Below are 27450 nucleotides of genomic sequence, written 5' to 3'. Positions count from 1 at the left end.
GCTTCACCTGCCTTCTGACACAGCCCTCTGAATGTGTCTCATTCCTTCTCTCCCTTGTCTCCAATTTCCTTCCTTTCCCCTCTCTGAAGATAGCCATTAACTAGCCGGACAAGTCACATCACCTTCATGTGCCAGTTTCTTCTCTTCTACCTGGATGTAATAGGAACTTAGTTACCTCTCAGGGGTAACATGAGGACGGTATGAAATCATGGGCGTGAAGGCACCCTGAGAGGGCCTGGCCCTGAGCACTCAAACTCTCAGTGGAAGGCAGCTGGTGGCCAGCACTCCGACCAGCCATTGCTCGCCCTTCAGGCATAAATAAAAGGCTGTCGGCCGGCTCAGTGGCCTTTTCTTACCTGCCAGTCACGTGGGCTTATTCCTCCCCTGGGGCCTCAGTGCCGAAGGGCAGCTACAGGCAGTACATGGGCCACCATCACACACACACACACACACACACACACACACACACACACACACACACACACGTCGATCTTTGTTTAGGCAGTTGGCAGCTGAATGCTCTTAGTAGAACCAGGAGGTCAGGGGGTTACAAGCAGCACATCGAGCCTCCCCCCCGCCACAACCACAGAATGATAACTACTTCTACCATTGCCCAAGTGGGGACAATAAACCCTGCCAGTCATGACCATGAGAACCCTCATGTCTTTCCAGTCTGACTCCAGGCTGAGCCCCAGGGCACGATGCTTTGAGAACACAGAGCAGCTAGGTAGAAGCAACTGGACGGGGCGGCAGGCAGGGAGGCAGGGGGCACATGGGTGTCAGGTACAGGGGATGCTCAATCACACATGTGGGGGAAAGCAGCCATCAGGATGATTGGCGGTGGTGAGAGAAGTGGGGTCATTGGGGATGGGGCGATACATAAGCTCCCTCTGCCAGGGCGATTTGGCCCACCTCCAAAGGTCAGTTTGTATAAACTGCTGATCCTGTTCTAACCTGCTCTTGGCTGAAGGCCCCTCCCACTCAGGGGATGTTTAGTGTCCTGTGAAAGTTGGGCAGCATCCCCTGCCTGCCACCTTCTGGGCAGCACTGGGTGGCATCTGTCTGTCCCACCCCAATGCACGCCACCCTCCCCCCCGCCGCCTGCCCCCCGTGCCTGAGAGCTCCCTCACAGGAAGCTGGCCAAACCAGCAGGGCTAGTCAGCTTTTCCTGGGCTTTAGCAGTATTTTTGGAGTTCACTGTCTTTTTCTAATCTGTGTAGTTGAGTGAAAATGGCTCATAGTTCAGTTGAGTTAAAACCTAGTGTGGGCTCCGTGGCTGCCCATCCCCCTGGGATTTGCTTCCTGAACTCTTCTTTCTGGAAAAGCTATGGCAATGACAACAGGGAGGTTGCCTCAGCCTGCCCTGGTCCTGTCCTCAGGTGATAATGAGACCTCATTGTTGGAGCTGGCCTCCCTCTGTTGCGGAGGGCCATGTCATGATCACCTGGAGTTTTGACTCCTGTTCCCTGGGGATTCTTTGCAAAGAGACAAAGACTAGAAATAAAAGAAAACCAGAATGGAAATTTTAAGAAACGCATTTCTCAATCAATTTCCTAATTTCTCATAAACTAAGTGGCCCAGTAGAAAGTAGTTATTAGAACATTTTTACCTGATCCTCACAGAAATTAACCCAACACTACCTGCGCTGGGATGTGTGTGTGTTCAAATCTTTTCTTACCCATCAGAGCACTTGCTGCTTTGTTTTCCAAAGCCCAAAGCCTTTTGGTTTGCTGTTTCCCTTTCCAGGATCTGAAGCCCCTCTATGCTAACCGGTGCCACTATGTCCCCAAGACATCTCAGAAGGAAGCTGAGGAGGTAAGAGCCAGAATGGGGTTACCTGTCTTACCTTTGGGAAAAGTCTCCTGTTCTGCCTAGAACCCTTTTTCTTTGACTCTCTTCCTGAGGCCTGCAGCTTGCTGTGAGGTGTCTTTAGTTGATTTGTTCAGTGGTTCAGTTCAAGGCAAGGTGCTAATGGGGCCACGGTCATAGGTTATCGCGTCCTGAGGCCTAATCAGATTTGCTTTGTTCTGTGGTCACAGGCTGCCCCTCTGACCCCAGCAGGCAGCCTCTCTGTGTGTGGCTTTGATCCTGAGAGGGACGGAGGAGAGTACAGAGGCCACAGGGCAGGTCCTTCCCCACATCTGCAGAGGATGGTTCAGCTGCCTGGACTTGACGTCTAGCTGGAAGTAAAGTGGGAGGCCCTCCAAGGCAGAAGGCCTGGACCGGGGAGGCAGAGCCTGAGTCTCATATGCGGGAGTTGGGGAGGGCGGTCTGGAGCCAAATGAAGGTTATTGAGAAGCCTGCTTCAATTTGAGGCTCTGGGGCAGCTGTTGGCCTGGCCCTGACTCCCCTGGTCTCATGACAACCTCAGGAGGCCAGTCTGATGATGCTTGAGTGGACACGTGAGGTGGTATCTCTCCCATCCCACAAAGCTCTCCTTGGGTCACTGTTACCTCATGGAGAAGCCGAGGCAGTGGGCGGTGAGGTGAGGTGAGGCTTCAGGTCATTCTCGAGAGCTTTCATTTCAGCTCATAACCACCCCTCCCCAACCCAGAGAGCCCTTTAACATGAACCTGTATCGTATGCTTCTAGCAACATCGACCGTTTGGTTCTCTATTAACTTCAAATTGAGAGTCACTCCCCACTCTGAGAATAGCTAGAAAAATGGTACACTTGCGATTGTTGGAAAAGGGTGAGAAGTGGGTGACTGCATTCCATAAAATGGACCGGCATCGGGGGAAGCTGTTCTCCCTGAAATCCAGTGTGAACAGTGCCTGGAGAGGCCGGCAAAGCTATGGACCTGTTCCCAAGGCGTTAGGGCAAGTACTTACATGGTGACTTTGCCACTTACTTGCCCCATTTTCCTTCCCTGATCAGCAATTTACTTTTTTTCCCTAACTATTCTCGGGTTAGAAAGGAGTAGAAAGACGTGCGTGCCGACAGTGTGTCAGAAAGGCTTGAACTTTTGGATGAAGGACCCAGTATAGAAAAAGTGCCTGTTTACCACCCATATTCTCTGTAACACAGCAAAACACATTTACAAGCACTTCGTTGCACCTGTATTGCGGGGCGGGGGTGGTGGTGGTGGGAACCCTGGAAGATTTCTCACAAACAAGAAATGGTAAATGGAAGTTAATTTTTCCTTTTTTGTGGGCAAACTCGAGATGTATAAAATATCATTGTTATTCTCTTGATTTCATCACGATCGCATTCTCGTGTTACCTTGGTGACTGTAAAAATATGAATGATGACTTCCATAGGTTCACTTGTAACCCTGGTCCCCCTAACCCTATTTTTCCTGTATAAGGTCATAAGTTCCTCAACCAAAAATTCTCCTTCCGCGAGGGTTATGAGGAACCTTACGCAGGCAGCTCGAGAGGTACTAGTGTACTTCAGAGTGCATGTGACCGCCCCTCTGTCTTCCTTCCCCAGTGTGGTCCTCTTTCCTCCTGTACCCCGATTCCCCCTCGTAGCCTCATTTCCTACTGTCCATTTGTTCTTCTGTCTGCTCTTCCATCCGTCCTTCCTCCTCTCCATCTCCACCTTCCAGGGATGGGGTGCTGAGGGTCTGTGGCTGAGGCTGGATGTGAGCCCAGCTCCACAGTGACTTGCCTCATGCACGAGATCAGCCAGCCGCCTGCCCAGCCCCATCCTGGCTGTGCTTTGGTGTGTTCATTTCACAGCCATCCTTGCCGTCTCCCATCAGTTCACTAGCTCACACTGCCGATCGCAGAGGGTCCTACTCCCATCCAACGCCAGCTCACCCGCTCACTGCTGTGTGTCCGCAGGTGAACTGCCCTCACCTCAGCCGTGGATTCTGCACACCTCGCATCCGGGGCAACACCTGCTTCTGCTGTGACCTCTACAACTGCGGCAAGTGAGTGCCAAGCCCCTGATGGTGGGACCACCATGGGCATGAGAAGGACTGGGTGGGGAAAGGGCCCACGGTAGGGATCAGAGAAGCAGAAGACATTGGTGAGTCCACGGATTTCAGCTGACAGGTGTTACCTGCCGTCTCTGTGCCAGGCAGCATGCTAAATAAGTACTTTCAAAGTGCTGATCTCATTTCATTCTTACCCATGATTTATGTACAATTATTCTTCCCATTTTACAGATGATAAGACTGAGGCTCCGAGGAAACAGACAACTAGTCCAAGGTCACACAGAATTTGACAATGGTAGAGGGAGGGTTCACAGCCAGTTCTAAGTCCAAGTTCAACAACATTCAACAAACAGTTATTGAGCATTTTCTCTGTGCCTGGCTTTGTTCCAGATGTTGGCGATTCAGCAGCAAAAAAAAAAAAAAAAATCCTTGCCCTCATGGAACTTAGATTTTATTAGGGAAGATAGTCAATGAACACATGAATATGTAACATGCCAGGTGTCAATCAGAGCCCTGAAAAAAATGAAGCAGGAAAGGTAGGTAGATAGTTTCAAAGTGGGGAGTGTGAGTACCATGTTGGATAAAAGGAGCCAGGGAAGAGCTCTTTGAGGAGGTGAAATTTGTGAAGAGATCTGAATGATGCCAGAGGGCCAACCAAGTAGATACTTGAGGAAAAGAGTATCCCAAGCAAACAGAACAGCAAGTGTAAAGGCCCTGAGGCAGGAGCAGGCTTGGTGGTGCTACTTCTGCTACAACCGCTCTGGTGCTCTACCATTCAATGTTCAAACATCGTTTATTCTCTTTCAAAACACATTTAGGTGCCAGAAATACAGAGTCCTGCTGAGGAGCTTGTAGGCCAGCAGGGACAACAGACTTATGAGCCATTGATTACAGTCTAGTGTGAGACGTGTGGTGGGGATCTGGGGAGGTACTGGGGAACCTCTCAATGCAAAAAACTGGAAGCCAGAGTTGCTGGGGGGTGGGGGATGAGGCGTGTCAAGGAGGAGGGGATGTGGGAGCTGAGACTTAAAGGATAAGGCGGGAGTTAGGAGGAAACTTAAACTGGGGGTGGAGATGGGGAGGGTCTTCCCAGCAGTTGTGGGGTGGGGGTGGTTTTACAAGGTAGCAGGAGGTGAGGAGTAGAGCCCTAGTCACATACTAGACCGTAGGAATGCTTTGGGACTTGACCCTGTAAGCAACTGGGAGCCCCTGAAGGGTACAGCATGGCAGATGGATTTGAGTGGCTAGAGACCAGAGGCAGCGAGGGAGCCACTACCAGAGTCCAGGCCAAAGGGAATGGAGCCTAGATGAAGTTGTTGTGGGGATGGTGGAAAGCAGGGAGTACTTGTAAGAGGAATTTAGAAGGTGGAGTAGACAAGAGTGTGTGAACGCGTGATGCAGAGCATAAGTAAATGGCCCTGCATGTCATGCACAGGTTTTCTTCCAGCTCTCAGTGCAAGGGGGCTGAGGAGGGGAAGGGAGGAAGGGAGGAGTTGGCAGAAGGATGGAGCTAGATCCAGAGGGGTCAGATGGATGCACTCCTCCTCACTCACACTCCGTACTCTTGGTATTGGGGGACCAGTTTCTTCACTTTGAGGATTAAGACCTGACAGACCAGAGGCAGGGGAGGGGGAAGGGGGAGTAGGAGGAGAAGAGAGATTCACCCCAGCCCGTTTACTTTCTCTGCTAGCACTGGTCTCATTTCGTTAAAAGATTTGGCAGTGGAGGCAGAGAAACTGAAAGGCTCAAATGAGGTTTGGGGATTATCTGGGAGGTTCAATTATTCATGTTGTAATAATAACTAACACTTGAAAAGGACTTCCCTCCTTAGCGGTGATGGAGAGCTGACTTTAATTGTACTTCCTGAGCCCATCCTTCCAAAAATGATCAAAGAAATGTAAAATAGGTCCTAGGGGATTTGGGGTTATTTTACTATCTTTCCTCTTGCCTCCCCTTATCTGCCTCCCTTCCCCTGCTCAGTCCACCCCTCTCCTTTTACCTCTTCCCTCCTTTGGACAACCTGTCCTCTGGCCAGGTCCCCTCTCCCCTCTCCTTTTCCCTTCCCAGGCCTCCTGAGATCCCAGGAGGTAAGAAGAGGCCGGCTGGGAGGGCTGACAAGTGATTCCTTGCGGGCACACCTTTCTCTCTGCAGTTAGGTGTGTTTCTGAAAAAGGTCTGAGTAAACTAAATCCTACTTTAATTTCCATTTAGCTGAGCCCTTAGGTGAACTTTTTTTTAAAGTGGAGACTCAAGCCCAATTTATCTTCCTGTCAATCTGAACTTCATAATCACTGACTTTCTTAAAGCAAGTTATGCCAGGGTTTTCTTCAAGGCCCTAAAGAAATTTTATGAGGAGCTCTGCTAAAACTCTGGGCGCCCTAAAGGCAGCAAACATGACTTCATCTTATCTGTATCCTCAGGCCCCAGCACAGGACTGGGCTCGATTAAAAAACCTGATGACAAGGGAGTGACATGTATTGGAAAGGATCAAAAAGAGGAACACCCTTTTTTCCAGGAATATAAAGTATTGGACCAGGCGACTAAGAGGACTATGGGTGGACAGTGCGGGTGCGGGGTGTGGGTACTGCTCCTAAAGACCTTTGAGCTGGAAACGCTGCTCACCCACCTGATGTCTGGAGACCAGCTTCAGGCGGTCATCGAGTCCTTGCCCAGGTCTGTAACGTTGAGATTCCAAGGGCAAAGCCACCAGGAAAGCACTTGCTGAGCTTTTCATCAGGAAACCATCCCATGCAATCAGAAACCAAGGCTGTGAGACTTCAGAGGCGATGATCCTACAATAGAAGGAAAAGATTTTCCTTGACCTGAGGCTTTTTCCAGCCAGCTCGAAGGAGACCTAACCTCCAGGCCTAAATATAGCTCGCTGCAAGCCTTCTAAGGCTTGGAGACTTTAATTTTGCCGAGTGCATATTTGTTTTCCTCACACGAAGCCTATTTTTAATCAATTGCCAGCTCCTCCAGTCCATTTCCTGGAAAGGAGGCCAAGAAAAAAAAAAGTGGGAACAAAAACATCAGGCAGTCATTTGTAGGGCACTACGGAAACAGAATTTCTACTGTCCCCTTGAAGCCCCAGACCTTCTTTGACGTCAGGGGCAGTGAGGTTTTAACACCAAACCTAGATGATTCCATTTCATCCTGTGCAGGAAGGTGGTTTCTTTAGGCTACAGCTCCTCAGTGGCTGCCTTCTAGCCTTCCCTTGGCTTTGGAGAGGTCAAGTCAATATCACTGGTTTTTGTTGTGTAACCTACAGGAAGCGAAAGGAAATGGGGGTGGTTTGTGAACTGCCGCTACTGGTAATAAGATGAAAGATGATAGCTCGCTTTCATCTGTTCTTCCCTTTGGCGAACTTTTTCTTGAGCTCCTACTATGTACCAGGGACTGTTCTAGAAGACGTATTGATAAAATAACATTTTGCCCTTAAGGAACTGAGTTTACCAGGGGGGATCATGGGGAGGTGGAGAAATGTGTCCAGAGGTGGCGCACAGCCTCTATCTGTCCATGGGGAGTTGGTGAATAGTTCCAGACCCTTATGGAAAAGCAGAAGGATGCCCTTTGGCTTTATCCAAGATCCAGTGCCTCCTAATTTGTTGAGTGGGGACTGAAACGAAGAGAGGTTATCTGTTTCTCCAGATATACCCAGCAAGTTAAGACCGAGTGGGTGAAAGCCCAGATTGGGTAATCAGTCTTATGATCAATGCAATGATCTGTCTTTGAACTCAATTACTTGCTCCCCAAGTATTTGTCGATGACCCACAACAATTCTCTCACTGAGCTCGGAGGCAGTGAGGGAGATACAACAGAAGTGTAAGAGATAACCTTGCCCTCCAGAGGTTAGAATTTAGATGGAGCTATCATGTCCACCTTGGCCTTGGTTGCAGCTTCAGCTCTGATTAGGCTCCGGGTAAACATTGGATCAAATAAATAGCTGCATTACTGATATATGCAAAGTGCCAAACTAAGAAGAACAGACTGAGGCTGTGGGAGCCCAGGGAGAAAAGTGATGAATGGATGGACACTGGAGTCCTTGAAGAATGAGACAAGTGTGTGGAAGCTTTGTGCAGTGGGAGAGATCAGGAGAGGCTGAGAACAGAAGGCAGTACCTCCCATGCAGGGGGAGAAATCTGAACAAAGGTCTGAAATAACTACCCCACCTGGCTAGTTTGGTGCTTCTGAGGACCAGCCTGGCTGGAGTGTGGATTCCATTTTGGAGTTGGATCATGGCAGACTGAAGAATTGGGGCACATTTTCCTGAAGGTAATGGAGAGCTGTGGAAGGGTTTTGACTAGCTGAATGACTTAGTATTTTAAATGTATTAGGAAGCTGAAGCAGGCTGTGGTGGGCTCTGGCAGGAGACTTTGCAGTCATGAAGGTTTGAGGGTGGGAGCTGTGAGAATACAAAAGATGAAATTTCAGAGGAAGTTCTGCCCGGAGACTGAACCAAATGGAATCATGAATCTCAAACAGAAACAAACCACATTAATTTGCTAAACCCTTAACCAGATCTAGTATTAATGTTCTTTTGCTTCATGGCTCTGTAAAAATAACATAGTAGCTGCTGAACACACTCAAACTGAAACCAAACATATATTCTCTACAATTATTGAATATTTTTCAACGAACTACTAACCAAGCCCCATGTTGTGGTCTGCGTCCTTAAAGCATCACTACTTTTAAGAACACAATTCAGGGGTTTGAATCATTTTGCCAGAGGCTGGCTCTTAGAAGGGAAAAAAAAGAGCTACGTGTTCAGGTGGGAGAGTACTGCTAGAGTACTTATATTGTGCTGGAATACTACTTTCGTGCATTCACTTGTGAAATTCCCCAGGCTCAGAGAGGTTAAGAAAGTTGCTCATGGTCAGACAGCAAATAAGTGACAGAGCCAGGGTTCAAGTGCAGTCTGACTCCAGAGTCTGCTCACTGTACTGCCCATCTATATATCTACAGGTGTTACCAGCCTGCCCTTGGTGTATTAGGATGTAAGCACTCCACTACTTTCAAAGATAACTTGGGAGAAGTCAGAAGCTGATTCTCAAACCTCCCCTGCATCCCTACAACCCTACACTCACCATTACACACAGGGCTCCCCTGTAAAGGGGAGCATCCTTGTAGAGCAGTGCCTTTTTGAGCAGCAAGTTATCTGTGTATCTTACTTGTCCCATCCCCAGGCCTGAGTACTGTGCCCACTAATAGGAGGCGCTCAGTGTATGCTTCCAGGCGGTGTCCAGCTATGTTCCCCCAAATCCTGAAATCCAGTTCAAATTCTGATGAACTGAAACACTGTTAAAATTCCACTGTGGAAGCTTACTATTTAACACACTGGGTCTCAAAGATCAATGAACTCAGTTAACACAAATCCCGGAGCCTCACCCCCAGTGGCGGGGCCTCAGAGTCTGCATGTTTAACCATCTTTCTCAAAGATGCATGCACACACACAGAGACACCCACGAATAACACACTGACACACACAGGCTGGCACACAGACATACAAACACAGATGATTTTGATACAGGCTGTCCCATAACCACACTGGTTTCAATTCTTTAGAGATACACTGGTTTTACAGAATTCTAAGATAATTCATCTGTAAAGTTTAAAAGCCTTGTGTGAATAATCTCTCCCTGATTCATTTTGGAGGTTAACCTTTAATTTTGTTTTGGTCATTTTTGGTGTTCTTATAGCAGGAGAGTCGCATGTAACAACCATCCTGATGCCAGGGTGTTTGATTGTAAGTTTAAGAATCACAGTGTTTGAGATTCGTTATTGATTCCAGTGGCCAAGTTGTAAACTAATTTGCAATGTCCAGAAAGACAGGAACTTTTGTTTAATTAATTTAACAGGTAACACCTTTCCTCAGTGTGTGCAAATGTGTGGAGAGATTTCTCTTCCTCTTTTTGTAAAAGTCTCCAATCCCATCGGATTAGGACCCCACCCTTAGATTTTAGGGGCTTCCCAGGTGGCGCTAGTAGTAAAGAACCCGCCTGCCAATGCAGGAGATGCAAGAGACTCAGATTCGATCCCTGGGTCAGGAAAATCCCCTGGAGAAGGGAATGGCAACCCACTCCAGTATTCTTGCCTGGAGAATTCCATGAACAGAGGAACCTGGTGGGCTACAGTTCATGGGGTTGCAAAGGGTCAGACACAACTGAGCACTTAACAGTATCCTGTACCTTAGACCTTATGATCTAACCTTAATTTATTATCTCCTAAAAAGCCCTTCTCCGAATACAGTCACTTTGGGAGTTAGGGTTTCAATATATGAGTTTCAGAGGGGGACACAATTCAGTTCATAGAAAGTAGTGGGCTAGAGAATGATGGGGCTGGATGGGGGATTATCTTTGGACAGAGTGGTCAGGGAAGGTCTCTCTGAGGAGGCGCTATTCAGATTTTGTGCAGGAACTCAGCTTTAGTACTTTATTGGGACGTTGTTTGTTGGCATTTCGTTTTGTTTTGAGAAAGGAAATACTGAAATCATTGAAGCCTGAGTTCAGATCCCAGCTCTACTGCTTACAATTTGAGGAAGTTCCTAACCTCTCTGTGCTTCAGTTTCTTCATCTGTAAAATGGGAATGGGGACTAATACTTATGTCATAAATATTATAAGGATTCACAGTGCTGTCTAATAGAACTTTCTGTGATGACAGAAATGCTCTGTCCAGTATAGTAACCAGCCACTAGCATGACCCTTAAAAGTGTGGCTGTTGAGCATTTAACCTGTGCCTGGTGAGACAGAAGAACTGAATTTTTAACTTAATAGACACCTGTTGACTAGGAGCTGCCATAGTAGCACAGATGTGATGAATCCATGTCTGTAAAATGCTTAGCTCCGTGCCTGCACACAGCAGGTATTAATAATTGTCATTTAGGATTAACATTAGCGATGGTAATGAGTATTTCTCTGGCGGATAGGAGGGGTTTGGGGGAGGGGGATAAACAGAAGTGACACTTTGATTCATTATACTATCTTGATCCCCAAGTGCATTCTTGGCTTCTGTGTCTGTTATGATAGTGCCCCACGTGACTCCCTGTCTTTTCACTGGGCTGTGTGGTAGCCAAAGCCCTGGGGGACAGCCTGCTCCCTGGCAACTGACTGGGTGCCCTTCTCCCCTTCCAGCCGGGTAGAAATCACCGGTGGCTACTATGAGTACATTGACGTCAGCAGCTGCCAGGATATCATCCACCTCTACCACCTGCTCTGGTCTGCCACCATCCTCAACATCGTTGGCCTCTTCCTGGGCATCATCACTGCCGCTGTCCTGGGGGGCTTTAAGGACATGGTAAGAAAGGAAGTGACTTCGAATTTCCACAGAGGCCCCTCTTCCTGTAAAGGGTGGGGCAAGGCTCAGCGGGTGGGGCTATGGGGACCCACGTTTTGAAGGGAGGAACAGAAACCATTGCTTCAAGAATGTAGCTGCCTTAGAGGGGGCGGGGAGGGCGGGATTTTCTGGTGGTCCAGTGATTAGGACTCTGTGCTTTCACTGTCCAGGACGCCGGTTCAATCCCCGGTCCGGGAAGTGAGGTTCCACAAGCCACATGGTATGTGGCACAGCCAAAGGAAAAAAAATGTAGCTGCCTTCAAACATCTTAAGTCAAAGGAGCCAGGTCTTGTCCTCAGCCTGCAAACATGTCTTGTTAACATGAGACATTGCCTGTGTTTTTGATGCACATTCTGGGGACAGGTGGGGTTCATGCTGGTTATGTAAACATAGCCTGTCATTACCCCCACTCAACCCACACACACTTTTAGTAGAAAATCTTTGGGGGTAGTTTTTCCTGTTACAGACTTTGGGAGAGCTGGAAGGAAAGACGTTTTTAGCTACAGGTAAGAACTATGGCTGTCTTTCCCTCCCCAGGAATTTCCTCCTGCAGTTTCTCCAGAAAGAGTGAAAGTGAAAGCCCAGCCTCGGCTGAGCTGCTTGTCCATATTCATGTGGCTGTGAATGTGCACCCAGGAAGTCCTCCATAGTCCTGGGGGCCTTCCCTCTTTTGCTTTTAAAGCATTTCAAAGCTTTTGTTTGTTTATTTAATAAACCTTGATCTCTAATTATCTCTCTTTTGGAGATAATAGCTTTAGAGCTCTGGTTCTCAACCTGGCCTCCTATTAGAATATAATCACCTGCTGCTGCTGCTGCTGCTGCTGCATCGCTTCAGTCGAGTCTGACTCTGTGCGACCCCATAGACGGCAGCAAAACCTGCCGGCCTGGGCCACTCCTCCAGAATGCCAATTTAATGGGTCTAAATTGAAGCTCAGGCAGCAGTACTTTTAAAAAAGCCCTCCTGGTGATTCCAGTCTGTGGCTACACTGCGTGCGTGCTCGGTCACTCAGCCGTGTCTGACTTTTTGCGACTCCATGGACTGTAGCCCGCCAGGTTCCTCTCCAGGCAAGAATACTGGAGTGGGTTGCCATCCCCTCTTCCAGAGGATCTTCCCAACCCATGGGATCAAAGCCACGTCTCCTGCGCATCTCTTGCATTGCCTACGGAGTCTTTACTGCTGAGTCACCAGGGAAGCCCCAAGGTTGAGTAGGATTGCTTTAAAGGAACGTCCCACCCATGTCTAGGAAATTATTTTGTGTCTTAAAAGGGCTTCCTTTGACCCCAGGAATGACACAGATAATCCCTAGGCCCTTGGCTGTTTCTGTCCCATTTGCAGGGTGGCTGAGGAACAGGAGGCTTAAAGTCAGTTTGTAGTTTGGGCCTGGATTGTCAAAAGGATGAATAATGGAAACTGAAAGGTGGAAAAGGACCGCGGAAGAGAAAAAACTGTAGTTTGTGGCAATAAGTTCCCAGTAGAACTGGGCTGACTGGTAATATTGAGTGTTCCTGCTGTTGACCCTAGGCCAGAGAAAGTCTTCCCTGCTCCTATCCAGCCTGTCTGTCTGTCTTTTTCCCCTCCCTCTCTCATACATGAGGCTTCCCAGGTGGTTCTTTGGTAAAGAATCCACCTGCCAAGGCAGAAGATGCAAGAAATGGCAGATTCGATCCCTGGGCCGGAAAGATCCCTTGGAGGAGGGCATGGCAACCCACTCCGATATTCTTGCCTGGAGAATGCCATGGACAGAGGAGCCTGGAGGGCTACAGGTCATGGGGTCGTGAAGAGCAGTTGTGACTGAGCACACACGCATACACGCATTTATTATTTCCACACCCCTTCTCCTAGTCAGGAGAGCTCAAGCCCTAAGCTTGGTGGAGGCATGGGGCTAGGGTGGGAGCGGCTTGGAGGGAGAAGGCTGTCCTCTCAGTTCGAGCCTGACGGAGCTTTGGCATGAGAGAGACTTCAGAAAAGCTGTTTCTGGGTTGGAGCTTCTTTGGAGAAAAGAATGCACGTTATCCTTTTCTTTAAAACTTGTATTGGAGTATAGTTGCTTTACGAGGTTATGTTACTTTCTACTGTGCAGCAGAGTGAATCAGCTATACATATACATATATCCCCTCTTTTCTGGGATTTCCTTCCCATTCAGGTCACCATGGAGCACCGAGTAGAGTTTTCCCCAGGGGACAGACAAAGAGAAGCTTCTGGTTGGGGTTGGCAAGTTGAGATGGGACATCCGATGGGTGTTAAGGGTTCTCTGAATTTTCTCTGAACTCTGAGACGTGGACAGCCAAGCACCCTGAGGCACAGAGTGACTGGCGGCCACCTGCTAGGCTCTGTGGGGCTCCTGCAAGGACCCCTGTGACAACTCAGTTGACCGTTGATGTATAGATTTATTTCTGAACTCTTTTTTAAAAAATCGTTGAGGTATAGTTGACTTTAGCATATTAGTTTCAGGTGTACCATGTGGACTCTTCATTTCACTGTGACCCTTGATCTCTAGGGGAGTAAGGGGTTTGTTGACAGTCTGTCCTGAGAGGTGGCAGTAATGGCCCCTTTCCTCTCTATAAAGGGCTTTTGCACAATTCCTTTCTCTGCTCCTCCCCCACTACTACTACCTCATGAAGTATAACTCCCACCATTAACGGTTGAGGAAAGAGGCCCACAGGAAGTCAAGTGACCTGCCCAGGGCTAAATAGCAGAGCTGGGAGTGGAGCCCAGGTGTGTCAAATGCCAGAGCCTTTGCTCCCACCGCTCCCTCACAGCTGCCCCCGAGGAGCATTCGGCCAGCCCTTTCTGGTTCCATAGGTGTTTTAACAGACATCACCTCCTTTGTTTAGTTTCTTTAATTTTAAAAATTAAAAGCCAGTTGTTTCCAACTGTTGGGAGCTTCTCTGAGAAATGAGGAGGAGAGTGAGGGAAGACCTGAGCCTCATCCAGTGCCAGGCCTGGGAACCCAATCGAGGGCCAGTGGGGAAAACAGAAGATGAAGGCAAAGAGCAGAGGCAGGAGATTTGATTCATGACAAGAGAGGGCAAGTATGAGCTATATATTACGACAGGGCACCAAAGAGGAACCATTGTTTTGATCGCTTTAGGAAAATGAGACATGGTGTAGAAAATCCTGGAACATCTACCAGAAAATCTTTGGCCTATGTCCAGACATGCTTGATGCCTCGTGGTGTTGTGTCTCCACCCTGAGTAGAATGCCTTGGGGGCCTCAGGGAGGCCCAGAGGTGCTGGCTGATGAAAGGCATTCTTGAGGAGTGAGGCCAGGAGCCAAAGGCTGTGAGCTGGCAGCCTTCAATGGGATCAACTCGGAGCACTGTTTCCAGAGTTGTGGGAGCCTGAAAGGAAAAAGAACGTCTTCATTCCCTTGGCTTCATGCCAAGGATCTTAAAGAAATGTTGGATGACCACAGTGTTTGTGGCTCAAAAATATGAGAACTTGAGATGAATCATAGGAAGTAATACTATCTTGCCATTTGTTGCTATTTAGTGTCTCTCTGGTGTAAAGTAGGGAGAAATCAAAGTGGTCTTCTTTCCAAAGTCCACAATCATTGTCTTTGAAAGGACTCAGTTCTGTCCTGGTGCGATGGATTTGACCATTTCCTGTGCCTGGAGGAGGAAATGGCTACCCACTCCAGTACTCTTGTCTGGAGAAACCCATGGACAGAGGAGCCTGGCGGGCTACAGTCCATGGGGTCGCAAAGAGTCAGACACAACTGAAGCAGCTTAGCACAGCACAGCACATTTCCTGTGCTTGCGAATCACCGTTTGTTTCACTGGAGCTCAGAATGCTGCTCATCAGAAGTGGGGATCTCATAACTTAAGCCCCAGAATTATTGGTACAGAAACACACATTCCTATATACACACACGAATAGAAACAGAGCCCAGATTTATTGTAAAATCAGAATTATGAATTTAAACCTGTACCCAGACCATGCTCTGGGGCAATCCATTTTGCTCCTTCCCTGCCCCACTCCCAACTTCACCCCCCTTGACACTTTCAGCCTCTGTTGTTACCTTGTCCATTTTCTCTACATCCTCCGCACCTCTCATCTGTGGCTCTCCTGTGCTTATTTCATCTTTCCCCTGTGTTTCTTTCTCTATAATATTCAACTTCCTTTCAAAGAGGATCCTGGACCCCCAGCCTTGCTACACACCAAACACCTTTTCTAGATAGTTTATATTCCCCAATTGCTTCTCTGTGGTTGCGTGTGTGTGCTCAGTCATGTCCCACTCTTTGTGACCCTACAGACTGTAGCCTGCCAGGCTCCTCTGTCCATGGGATTCTCCAGGCAAGAACACTGGAGTGGGTTGTCATTTCCTCCTCTAGGGGATCTTCCCGACCCAGGGATTGAACCTGCGTCCCTTGCACCTCTTGCACCGGCAGGTGGGTTCTTTACCACTGAGCCACCTGGGAAGCCTTCTCTTTGCATAGAAGAGCTGGTTTCGTTTTGCAAGAGTTGGAGGGTGTGGTTTTAACTGGCACAAGGCCAAGGGAACATGATTTCTGGGACTTCCTCAGAAGTGACATTTCTTCTTGGAATCCTGGTGGAGAGGTAAGGGCATTGCTGAACGCTCTGCTTCTGTAATGCGAGCCAGCCCTTGGAATGGTCAAGACCTCAGCCCTCTCCCACACATGAGAGAGGCTGAGAAACATTTCTGTGGTTGTCTGTGAGCAGCATCATAATGACTGAGGTTTGTAGCTCTTCAAACCTCCTAGAGATGTAAACAGTAACCCACTCCAAGGAAGAGAGCAACAGACTGTGTTGAAACTTGCTCTACGGGAGTTTCCTCTGCCAACACCCCAACATGGTTGCCTGTGCCATTGCCAGAGCCTGCCCACACATTTTCATCACTTGAGAGGAAGCTTCTGCTCGCCGTTAACGCAGAGTAGATACAACTAGTAACAAGACACATGGACTTTGTGGGCAGCTCTACGTTATACGCACGAACAGAGGGGGTGTCAATGACATGGACCATGGAAAGGACATTTCTCCCACACCTTGAGCCATGTGGCACTCATTAGGCACAGTCCTGCTTGGGAACTCATGAGCAGTGCTGACTTCCTCTAGCAGTGTTTTGGCCTTACTGAAATCCAGACTCTCATCCTAGACAAGATTGGCTTTAACCCTTGAAGGGCTACACACACCACCATGTTATAAAAAGGGTATTCAATTCTTTCTGCATAGTTTTATTTTCCCAAAAATGTGTGTGTGTGGTGGTGGGGGGGGAGGTATTAATATACTCTACTTGGTCTTTCTTGGTTTCTATGCTAAGGTTTTGCCTCCAGCCCACAGGGCTGAGGCAAAGTGAATACCTTCATGTGTGCCTGCGAGCTCCTTAGCGAGGTTGGAGTCTGCAAGAATCCTTACAGTTTTTCCAAACTCTTCATGATAATCATATTTTTGTCACAGAGAGAGCAGTAGTCTTGTTGGTTTGACATTTTGTATTGGGGGGGGGTCTCAACTTTGTTTCCTTTGTGTTTTTGAAAGTCAAAGATTTCGACTACTGGTTTGAATTTTTCAAAACAGTCAGTGTGGGGAAATGACACAAGTGATACATAGTAGTTGTGAAAACTTTGGCTGTATAATTGAGAATAAAGAGTCCCCATTTACTTCCTAATACCGCTGCCCTCCCCAGAGACAGCCATAGCTAACAGTTTGTTGTGAATCTTTTCAGATTAATTTCATTGACAAGTGTATATTCATATATAATTGTTTGGGTCTTTACATAAACTGGGATTATGCTATAGTAATAGAACATGGTGACTTTTTAAAAGATTTTATTTTTAGAGCAATTTTAGATTCACAACAAAACTGAGATGAAGGTAGAGAGATTTCTCATAAACTTTCTTCCCCAACACACAGCCTTCCCTATTATCAGCCTCCCCAGTTATCAACATCCCCCACAGAGTGGTACATTTGTTGGCAAGGATGAAATCTATACCGACGCATCATAATTACCCAAAGTCCATAGTTTACCTTAGGGCCCACTCTTGATGTTGTAATTCTGTGGGACATAGAATATTGGACAGATGAATTCTAGTGGACAGGTGTATAATGACATATATCCATCATTCCGGCAGCAAACAGTATTTTCGCTCTCCTAAGTAGCCTCTGTGTTCTGCCTGTTCATCCTTCCCAATCCCAACTCCTGACAACCAGTGATCTTTTATTGTCTCCATAGTTTTGTCAGTGGCTTGCTTTCTTAAACATTGTTTTTAAATTTAATCTTTGACTGCGTGCAGGCTTTCTCTAGTTGCGGTGACCAGGGGCTACTCTTCGTTGTGGTGTGTGGGTTTCTCATTGCCATGGCTTCTTTTGTTGCAGAGGCTGGGTTCTAGGCCCTCAGGCTCAGCAGTTGTGGCACCTGGGCTTAGTTATCTCGTGGCATGTGGGATCCTCTCAGACCAGGGGTTGAGCCTGCATCCCCTGCTTTGGCAGGCGGATTTTTAACCACTGAAGCACCATGGAAGCCCTGTTTCTGTTTTTTATATTTACAAATATATCCTGGACAACTTCCCTGTCACGAACTATAGGTGCACATCATCGTTTATCAACAGCTCCATAGTATTCTGTAGTATGGATGTCCCGTGGTTTATTTAACCATTCCCCTAGTGATGAACATTTATATTGTTTTTGATTTTACAGAACCCAACTCTCCCAGCGCTGAACTGTTCTGTTGAAAATGCCCATCCAACTGTCTCTTACTATGCTCGTCCTCAAGTGGCATCCTACAACACCTACTACCATAGCCCTCCTCACCTGCCACCTTATTCTGCTTATGACTTTCAGGTACGTTTTGAGACAAAAAAGAACTCTCTGTTACCCTTGCTCTTGCTCATCCTCTCTTATTCTCTCCCTAATTATGGATCCTTCCTAATATACATCAGCTAGCCAGGCTCTCCATCCCGTGGCCTGTGGGTACCCATGAAGCTTAAGGACTGCATAAGCTGCATCACTGCATAAGGCAGTGATGGTGGAGACTGGGAAAGACACAAGAGGAGAAGCAACAGAGTGATAGATGAAAGGGGGAGAGGAGATAGGATTTAGATGTCCCAAGTGGTGTTGACCTCCCCTGAGGTACTCATGAGTACGTCTCCACAGACCCCTGTCCAATGGTGGCTTTTTCCATTTCTCTGCCACAGGAAGAGGCTTGTCTAGTCCTGTTCCATAGCATAAGGACATGCTGAGTCACACAAGGGTTTGAATCAAATCTGTAATGAGAAAGCAGTCCCTTGTTTTTTTCTAGACTTCCTAACTGGGACTGTACAGAGAAAATCTTTTTTATAACACCCTTCTCCCTTCCTTTTTAATTTTTTTTGCCTTGTTATCATGTGGGTCAGAAATAGTGTTACCAAATTTGCACTTTCCCACTTTCCTTTTAAGCTAAGATGAAGCACAGAAAAACAGAACCCCAAAGGTACTTCATTAAAGGGAATTCATTGTACGTGGGCAGAGCACTGAACTAGACACTTCAGGAAAACAAACGAAATGGTCTTTTAGGCATTTACAGTGATTATAAACCCCGGACCACAGAAGAGTGGGATTCCACTCAAATCTGGTTAATTCAAAATTTGGGGACCAGGGAAATGCCTTTGAAAGGAGGCAAACCCATAATGAATTTCATTCTATTGACTAAGAGTCCTGAATCTTCCAAGGGGACATAAAAGCATGACTGTTTGGGGGTGCTTCCAATTCACCAGCCAGTTTAGAAAAACAGCCCTTGGAAAACCTAATTTCTGCCTCAGATTAACAAAATCATTGAAACTGAAAACCCTCCCCATTTAGTTGAGTAAAGTGTACTTTGGTTTGATTTAGACACTGTATGGGCAGGTCTAAGACTCTATACTGCAATAGGAATACGTCTCTATAGTGTGAACGTGGACTGTTCACTGTCATAAAATATAGCACCAGCACAAAGAGGCATCCATTAAAGCCTGGGGAAAGTGTTAGAACTTGTTTTAAAGCCTACTGTATTCACAGGTAGACAACTCAGGGAACTTGTTCCCCGAATAGATAATATAGACTGGAAAACACAAATAGGCTCTGAAAGGGCATAGATCATTGCAATAGTGACAGGGGCAAAAAGGAATCCTTTAAGAGAATTCAGGGACATTGAACCTAGCATGAGAGGGTCACCATTCTTTGAGGCATCCATAACCAAAAGTCATCCTGGGATAGAGGGGCCACGCATGGCTCCCAAGAGGCTGCTTCCATTTTTTTTTTTAATATGGAAGCAAATTATATTGATTAGATTGGTTTTTGGACTTTTCACTTTATAACAAACCTCTGGAGTAGGAACAGTAACCCCCTTAGTAATGGCTGCTGCAAACTCTTAAGATAGGAAGTCCCTGTTTATGTAATGGAGCTATCTTTCTGTCCATCATTACTCATTCAAAACCATCCCAGGCATGAAAACAAGGTTGCCCAATGTCAATGGTGGCCCAGACTGTCAGTTTCAGTTCAGTCAGTGTTTACTCTGTGTTCCCATGTGCTTGGAGCTGTGGATGTAGCAACTGAGTGAGACCTAGGCCCTGCATTAAGAGATCAGTCTGACGACCTGAGTGGGGATGCTCAGGGGCAGCAGCGAGGACAAGCATGTACATCCAGGTCTGTCTGAGGCCAGAGGCTGGCTTGGGAGATTCTTTGGAGAAGCTGTAAATCTGAGCACACTATCAATTTTTTCCCCAGTTAGTTTCAGAATATTTCATGTTTTACTGCTTTATATTATGGGCTTGATAATCATTACTCAGAAAGGTTCTCTTGACTCGCCTTTACCATGTGATTACATGGCTCCCCACTCCAAGGACTGCTGGGCCACTTCTTATACCTCTCCTGGTTCTTGCCAGAGGTTCAAGCTGTCTTTTATATTTACTTTTTGAAGACTTCCTAAAGTTGTGGGTTTTAAGGGATATGATTGATTTATTTGGCTTCGCTGGGTCCCCAGTGCAGCGCACAGGCTCTTCTTTGAGGTGCGTGGGCTTTCTGTAGTTACTGTGTGGACGTCTCTAGGTATGTTGCATGGGCTTAACTGCCCTGTGGCATGTTGGTATGTGGGAATTTAGTTCCCTGACCAGGGATTGAACCTGTATCCCTTGCATTGGAAGGCAGTTTCTCAACCACTGGACTACCAGGGAGATCCCTAAGGGATATGTTTTTAAGTGGTATTTGTTTCCCTCTAGAACTTATACAGCATTTCATTTTAGTATTTGAATGGAGCTTTCTTTTGTTCACCAAGTTCCAGTCCCTTATCATTTCATACAAGGAAATACCAGTCTTTACCCAAGAAAGCCAGGAGGATTAGGGCCATCTGGTGCGTTCCCAGATAAATGGAAAGCAGTCAGCAAAATGCATACCAGCTCTGACAATAAAAGCAGCAGAAGCACAGACCTAACACCAACAACAAAAAGCCAGAGCTCCCTTATTCTCTTAGATTGTATTGGGGGCCCAAATAATAGCAGGAAAATGGACCTTTCTGGGCTTTGTTCTGAATGATTTCCCCAATTTGATCATTTCCAAATAGAACTATTTATGTCACTTTGAAGACTTCTCTCTCCCTTTTTACCCCTGAGGCTGATGAGATTTATAGAGTGTTCTTTTAACCCCGCTAAGTCACACCCTTGTTGGGTAGCTGTCCAGTCAGGAAGCTTGGGAAGCATTTCTTGTGGTCAGATGGGATCGAGGACGTGGGTCTGGTCAGGTGGCCCTGAGGATGTTGTGAGGGCTGAGCTTGGAGAAACAGGATTCTTGCAGACTTTGGACTTGAAGCCAAGGCTGTCGGTGCCTCCTTGCTCACCTTCCTGCACTCACTTCTCTTGTACCTTGCACTCACTTCCAGGTAGCCAGGCAGTCCATATCCTGTAGGGTATGAAACATCAGTTTCTACTTCTGCTGGGAAATTCAACCCTGTGTAGCTTTGGGGTCTACTTCCCTGGGGGCACAGTGGTAAAGAATCCACCTGCCCAATGCAGGAGATGTGGGTTCAATCCCTGGGTGAGAAGATCCCCTGGAGAAGGGAATGGCAACCTACTCCAGTATTCTTGCCTGGGAAATCCCATGGACAGAGGAGCCTGGAGTGTTACAGTCCATGGGGTTGAAAAAGAGTCAGACCTGACTTAGCGGCTAAACAACAACAGCAAGCTTTGGGGTAAATCCCTTAACGATTCCAGTCTGACCTACTGGGCCAGAACCCCGACTTCACTCTAACCATGTCCCTGTCCTGTCCATTTGGTGAATTGCCAAGTTTAGCTTAAAACAAAAGCCTTTGCAAAATGCCACTGCCTCTGTGGATAGTCTTTATTAAATCACAGAAGGGTACACTGGGTTTTGAGGTAGCCACTGAAAAGGATCCATTATAAATTGGGCCTACTGAATGAGAGAGTGGAGGTCGTCTTGGGGGTGATGGTATAGGAGCAGGTGACTGACAACCTTAGAAGGCTGCCACCGCCATTCAGCCTTCTATTTCTCCTCTCCTGCCAAGCTTCTCCTTGCCTCTCCTCCTCTCTCTTGTTTCTGATCCCTCCCTTTGCTCCCACTCTTCTCTCTGTCTCTCCTGGGTTTGCTTTCTGGGCCGGAAACAGAGGGGGAACGCAAAGAACCAAGAGACCCTGGTTTTACCCTTGGAACACAGCATCTTTTGCTAGTGAAACCTTCATCACCCGGCCAGTTCCAGGGCTCTTTCGGGAGTTACTGCCTCCCAGCACTTCTGAAGAGAGAAGCACAGGTGGTAGAAATGCACATGGGTCTTGTAGAGTGTGGGTCCGCCTGGGGCAGGGAGGGGCAGATTGAAGTGGGAGAGGGAGGGGCAGATTGGGGCTGGAGAGGAGTGTCTGTGAGGGTGCTCCCACCTCCTCTGTCCCTGCGATAAGCCACCCCAGCCTCTCAGAAGCAGCTCAGGAAGCTCGGAGCCCAGCAGTAGGCTATTTAGATGCTTTTCATGCTTTTCATGCTTTGTGGTGCAAAAGGATTCAAAGCTCTGTTCTTCTGAGTGGCCGTCCGGTCCGTTAGTCAAGTCTTAGGCAGGAACTAAATGCACTGGGCCTGCTCCCCAGCTGCAACAAAGCCGAAGCTTTCCCAAGGTGCCTGCCTGTTGCTAGGAAACTGCATGCTGGTGCCCACCCCCTCCCACCCCGCCATCCCAAGGGCGGGGGGTGGACTATGGCCAGTCAGCTCCCTCGCTCTGCCATTTATCCCTAAGACTCCAGCATCATCAGAGGGCAGTGAGAAGCATCCCGCCCCCATCCCCCTAAATACCTTCTTATACGGGAAACTTCCCTGGTAGCTTAGTTGGTAAAGAATCTGTCTGCAATGCAGGAGACCCCGGTTTGATTCCTGGATCAGGAAGGTCCCCTGGAGAAGGGATAGGCTACCCACTCCAGTGTTCTTGGGCTTCCCTTGCGGCTCAGCTGGTAAAGAATCTGGCCTCAGTGCAGGAGACCTGGGTTCAATCCCTGGGTTGGAAAGATCCTCTGGAGAAGGGAAAGGCTACCCACTCCAGTATTGTGGCCTGGAGAATTCCATTGGACTATAGGGTCGCAAAGAGTCGGACACGACTGAGCTTCACGGGAAACAGAGGTGAAAACCCAAGGTGGCTATACCACCCTCCTTAGGATCAAAGTCTACAACTGCCCCCAGCAGCCTGTTACTGCCTCTCAGGACAGAATGGCCTTTAGCTCCACCTTCGAAACTTGCTTTCCCTTCTGTGTCTAGGGGGCAGAGAACTGGCTTCCTGACTCTATCCTGGAGTGAGATTTAGAAAGGCAGAGTGTCACATCCCTGGACACAGAGATCTTGTCCCTGGTGGGATTTTGCTCTCCTCTCTGGTTTAAGAGGACCGTAAAAGCAACAGAGGAGGAGGGAGAGAGAGGAGGGATCATGAGATCAATGTCAAAGGAAGCATATCTCTTCCTGGAGGGAGAAGAAATTTGGAGATTTTTGGAAGCAATCTGGTTTGTCTCAAGTCAACTGCCTCAAGCTCTTTTATCTTTTTTTTTTTTTTTTTCTGCTGCACCATGCAGCATGTGAGAGCTTAGTTCCTCAACCAGGGATTAATCCTGTGCCCTCTGCATTGGAAGCATTAACCACTGCATTGTAAGCATTAACCACATAACCAGGGAAGTCCCTCAAGTTTTTTCTTTGTCTTTAAAGGCTTTCTATGACCCTGTCATTCCTTCTCTCAGATCAAAAGGGTGGATGGGGTGGGGGAGGATCAGTCCTGACATTATGTGGTAGGAGACAGAGACTTCAATGTCTAAAGCAAGACCTAGAAACCAGGATACCCCTTTCTAAGGAGTATGGAAGTCAGGACTGGGGATAAGGAGAATCAGCCAACTGGTCTCAGGCTCCAGACCCCTCATGGCAAGGCTGACTCTAGATTGCTCTAGGCCTGGAAATAACATGATCAGCTTAGACTCCAGGGCTTCCCAGGTAGCTCAGTGGTAAAGAACCCGCCTGCCAAGCAAGAGACGTGAGTTTGACCTCTGATCCAGGAAGATCCCCTGGAGAAGGAAATGGCAACCCACTCTAGTATTCTTGCCTGGGAAATCACATGGACAGAGGAGCCTGGTGGGCTACAGTTCCTAGGGTATCAAAGAGTCAGACATGACTTAACAACTAAACAGTCAACCACTTTGACTCTGGCCAGCAGAACAAAGTAAAGGTATTGACCTCCCCAAACAGCACTTGAACTCTTGAGAAATTTTGGTATAGGTGAGTTTTTTTTAAAAAAAATACAGCAGTTCCTCCTAGAGCTAAGGCACAACAGAAAATTGCTGTTTTACAGCCCTATTCGTTGGCTTTTATTGGAGACCCCTCCAGCCTTCAGGCCTCAGCTAAGCTCCACCACTGGAGCAAGGTCACGGTACCCACAAGATGTGGCTGTAGTCTTTGAAAATAGACTTTATTTATAAAAAACATACCAAGTTCATCTTCTGTGCTCTATAAGTGACTGAAGTCTTAGTCACTCATCTGACATTGATTGAGCAACTTCTACTTGCCAATCACTGTTCTGAGCTCTGGGGAAGAGAGCAGTGACCAAAACAGGCCAACTCTCCTTGAGCAGGAAAGTCAGGGTCAAGGGTATACACTGGCCGGGAAAGAGAAGTGGCAGATTGACTCCTAACATGCTGATTCACTGGGCATTTTTTTTTTTTTATCCCATATCTCACTCCCTTCCCCAAGTACCATGCATGCTCCATTGCTCTGTCATATCCAACTCTTATGATACCATGAACTGTAGCCCACCAGGCTCCTCTGTCCATGGGATTTCCCAGGTAAGAATACTGGAGTAGGTTGCCATCTCCTTTTCCAGGAGATCTTCCAAACCCAGGGATCGAACCCATGTCTCTTGTATTGGCAGGCGGGTTCTTTACCACTGAGCCACCTGGGAAGCCCCCTCAAAATAACACAGAAATAGGAGCAACAGGATGACTGACTGACGGAGAGGTCCAAAGGGCTGGGGAAGAGGATTCCAAGGCATTTCTGCCTGAGCTTTGCAGCCTGAGAGAGAAAGTTGGACCAGCTCCGTTTCATGGCCCTCAATAACCCTGCAAGGTTTAGGGGCTCTTGGTTGTTCCAAACCGGAACACACTGGGTCCATATTCATTTTTAAATAATGACTAATGTTGGGGAATTGCAACCTCATGATGGAAACTGATGTTTTATTTTGATTGCACAGCATTCCAGTGTCTTTCCATCCTCCCCTCCCTCTGGACTTTCTGATGAGCCCCAGTCTGCCTCGCCTTCGCCCAGCTACATGTGGTCCTCGAGTGCTCCACCCCGTTACTCTCCACCTTACTATCCGCCTTTTGAGAAGCCACCCCCTTACAGCCCCTAAAGAGGAATGCCCGCTGGCTGTTGAGATTATTGTGGCTTTTGTATTTCTGCTTTAGTGGAAGTGTGTAGGGTACAAAATTTAAAGTGTGATTCATACATAAAGTTTGACAGTGGCCTGCCAGGCTAGGGAAAGATAGGAAAGAAGTTTATTTGTTATTAGTGCAGAGGAGGGGTGGCCAGGCTGAGCCCAGCAGTTCTGAGCAGGATAGCACGAGGCTGGGGAGCCATCTCAGCAAGAAGCGTGTCTGGTCTGGGCCTGCATTACCCTATGGCCCCACCTCTATAGGCCACAGAAGCGTGGTTGCCATCTGCTTCACTTGGTGTAAAAGGAGTGTTGTCCTCACCCTTGGCAGATTGCCACCCTAGCACCTCAGTTGAAGCGCCTGGCTTAGAGGCCCTCTCTTTCCCTCCCACTAAAGTCAGTCCCTAAGGAAAATTTCCCAGATAGGGCTCTACACGGTAGTTCCAATGCAGAGAGTTCTGGCTTTTTGTTTGCTTGTGTCTGATGCTGAAAAAAGCTGGCCATATCCCTTACTCCTTTCTACTCTGTATTGTAAAAATGGCTGTTGTGATCATTCAGCTCAGCTTTTGTGATTGGTACCTCCCAAAGGGAAAAGTGCAATATTCCTTCGAGTAGTGGGGAACAGGATTGATTGTTCAAGAAGCACTGACATAGACAGAGCAGCATGTGAGATGTTTTAAGTAGATCCCAGTTATACATCAGGCAACTTAGGAAAACAGCGGTTTACTACATGTTGCATTTGCTGTGGGAGATAGAAATCTTACTGTTAAAACTGAGTTTTAAAAATGCTAGATTAGTTTCTTGAACTGTCACTAATCTTTGTGACTATTTAATCTTCAAATATTGTGCTTCAACCCCAGCAAACTGCACGTATCCTGCACCCCACCCCAAAAGAATCATCTGTATTTTAATGCCACTGCTCTAATTGGTCCTTTTTTCTGTTGAGACCAATCGTGACAGTGTTCAAGATTATGGAAGTGTTACAATGCCGCTTTAAGTCTGCAAAACCTCAAATGTAGCCAACTTGACAAACTCTTAAGTGTTATTGTAGATTTAAAATCCATCTGGCACATTGTGGTAGGTATTTGTACAGTTCTTTTAATTACACATAGCTTTAAACCTCAACCTGATGAATTTAACACTTTGGCACCCATGCCTTCACTTCAGAATGAACACTTTCATTGCGATCTTATGTTAACCTGAGAATTGATTTAAAGGAAGATTGATAATCCTACACTTGTAAAAAAAAAAATACAGGGCTATTGTATTTTAGACAGAACATATACAGGAAAAATTTCCAGCCAATTTCGCTACCTCCCAACTTGATGGATTAGAGGTAGCAGGCAAATGCTGGTGCTCCCATCTACCTTGTAGACACCCAGCCATCAAGAATTCTCACGGCACAACAAGTGCACTCACTGTTCACAGTAAATGTTTGCAAAACATTCAGTTTAACTTTTGACATCACCAGTGATGTCTCATCTGAATTTCAAATCTGAACAATTATAATCTTTTTGCGTTATATAACACTATTATTTTCTACTGTTCTGAGCATATTAAAATTCTATTGGATTTCAAAAAGGGACTAATAACCAATTGACTTACTATACAAATGTCAACTTGTGATATTCAATGAAATTTCTTGCTGTTTACACTTTACATTTTGCTTTAATGAACGTGTATGAGTATTTAATTTTTTAAAAGGCACCATTACACAGTATATCCTACATTTATCACATTTCTTAAAGTGTTAAGATTCTAGGACTCATTTCTATGTATTTTTCTTACTTTACAAAATAACTTGAAACAGTATAGATTTTGTAACTTAATTTTAGCAGCTTCTTTTTTTATTACATTGAATTATAACAACTGCATGTTACCTTAGAAAAGTTAATATTTGCTGCTTTACTCTTTTGCAAAAACATTTGCTGTAATGAAGGAATTTGTATTTCCAAAATGTACCTTGACTGCATTTTGTAATATTTACCGCTTTATTCCTAATTCTGCTTTAAAGTATTGAACTGGGCATGAAAAATTAAAATATTAATCCAGAACCTGTGTAAACTGGATGTTGCTTAAAATCTGTATCACTGCCATGTTGGAAACCCAGACTGCTTTTGTGATGTTTCAAATTAATAAAACTATCCTCCTCCTTATCAACTTACATGTGTCTTCATGGAATCAACAGAAGTATCACAAATGCTCCAAAGCAACTGATAGCAGGTGACTCACTTCTGACTACTATGGTTCAAGATATAATGGGCATGCAATTAACCAACATATAACACCTAACAGGAAATTCTATCATACTGTCATCAGAAATATAGTTCCAGTCTCCTGCTATAAAAATTGAAAAACAACAGAATGTAATAGTCT

At 46.7% G+C, this 27450-nt stretch overlaps 1 protein-coding gene across 2 annotated transcripts in view; it reads left to right on the top strand.

Annotated features, from left to right (window-relative positions):
- Positions 1 to 27234, top strand: part of TMEM255A (transmembrane protein 255A) — a 48227-nt gene extending 20993 nt beyond the window's left edge. The window contains exons 5-10 of one of the 2 annotated variants that reach the window (XM_004022346.5): positions 1747 to 1815; positions 3308 to 3379; positions 3789 to 3877; positions 11012 to 11174; positions 17868 to 18011; positions 24895 to 27234. In XM_004022346.5, coding sequence (XP_004022395.1) covers positions 1747 to 1815; positions 3308 to 3379; positions 3789 to 3877; positions 11012 to 11174; positions 17868 to 18011; positions 24895 to 25053 — 696 coding nt within the window. In that variant the 3' untranslated portion in view covers positions 25054 to 27234. The remainder of the gene's footprint in view (positions 1 to 1746; positions 1816 to 3307; positions 3380 to 3788; positions 3878 to 11011; positions 11175 to 17867; positions 18012 to 24894) is intronic. The other variant, XM_004022347.5, reaches the window with a different exon arrangement.
- Positions 27235 to 27450: the final 216 nt, after the last annotated feature.

Source organism: Ovis aries, chromosome X (genome assembly GCF_016772045.2).
Source record: "Ovis aries strain OAR_USU_Benz2616 breed Rambouillet chromosome X, ARS-UI_Ramb_v3.0, whole genome shotgun sequence".
NCBI lineage: Eukaryota > Metazoa > Chordata > Mammalia > Artiodactyla > Bovidae > Ovis > Ovis aries.
The sequence above is the reverse complement of the archived record's forward strand: the minus strand, read 5'-3'. Positions and strand labels throughout refer to the sequence as shown.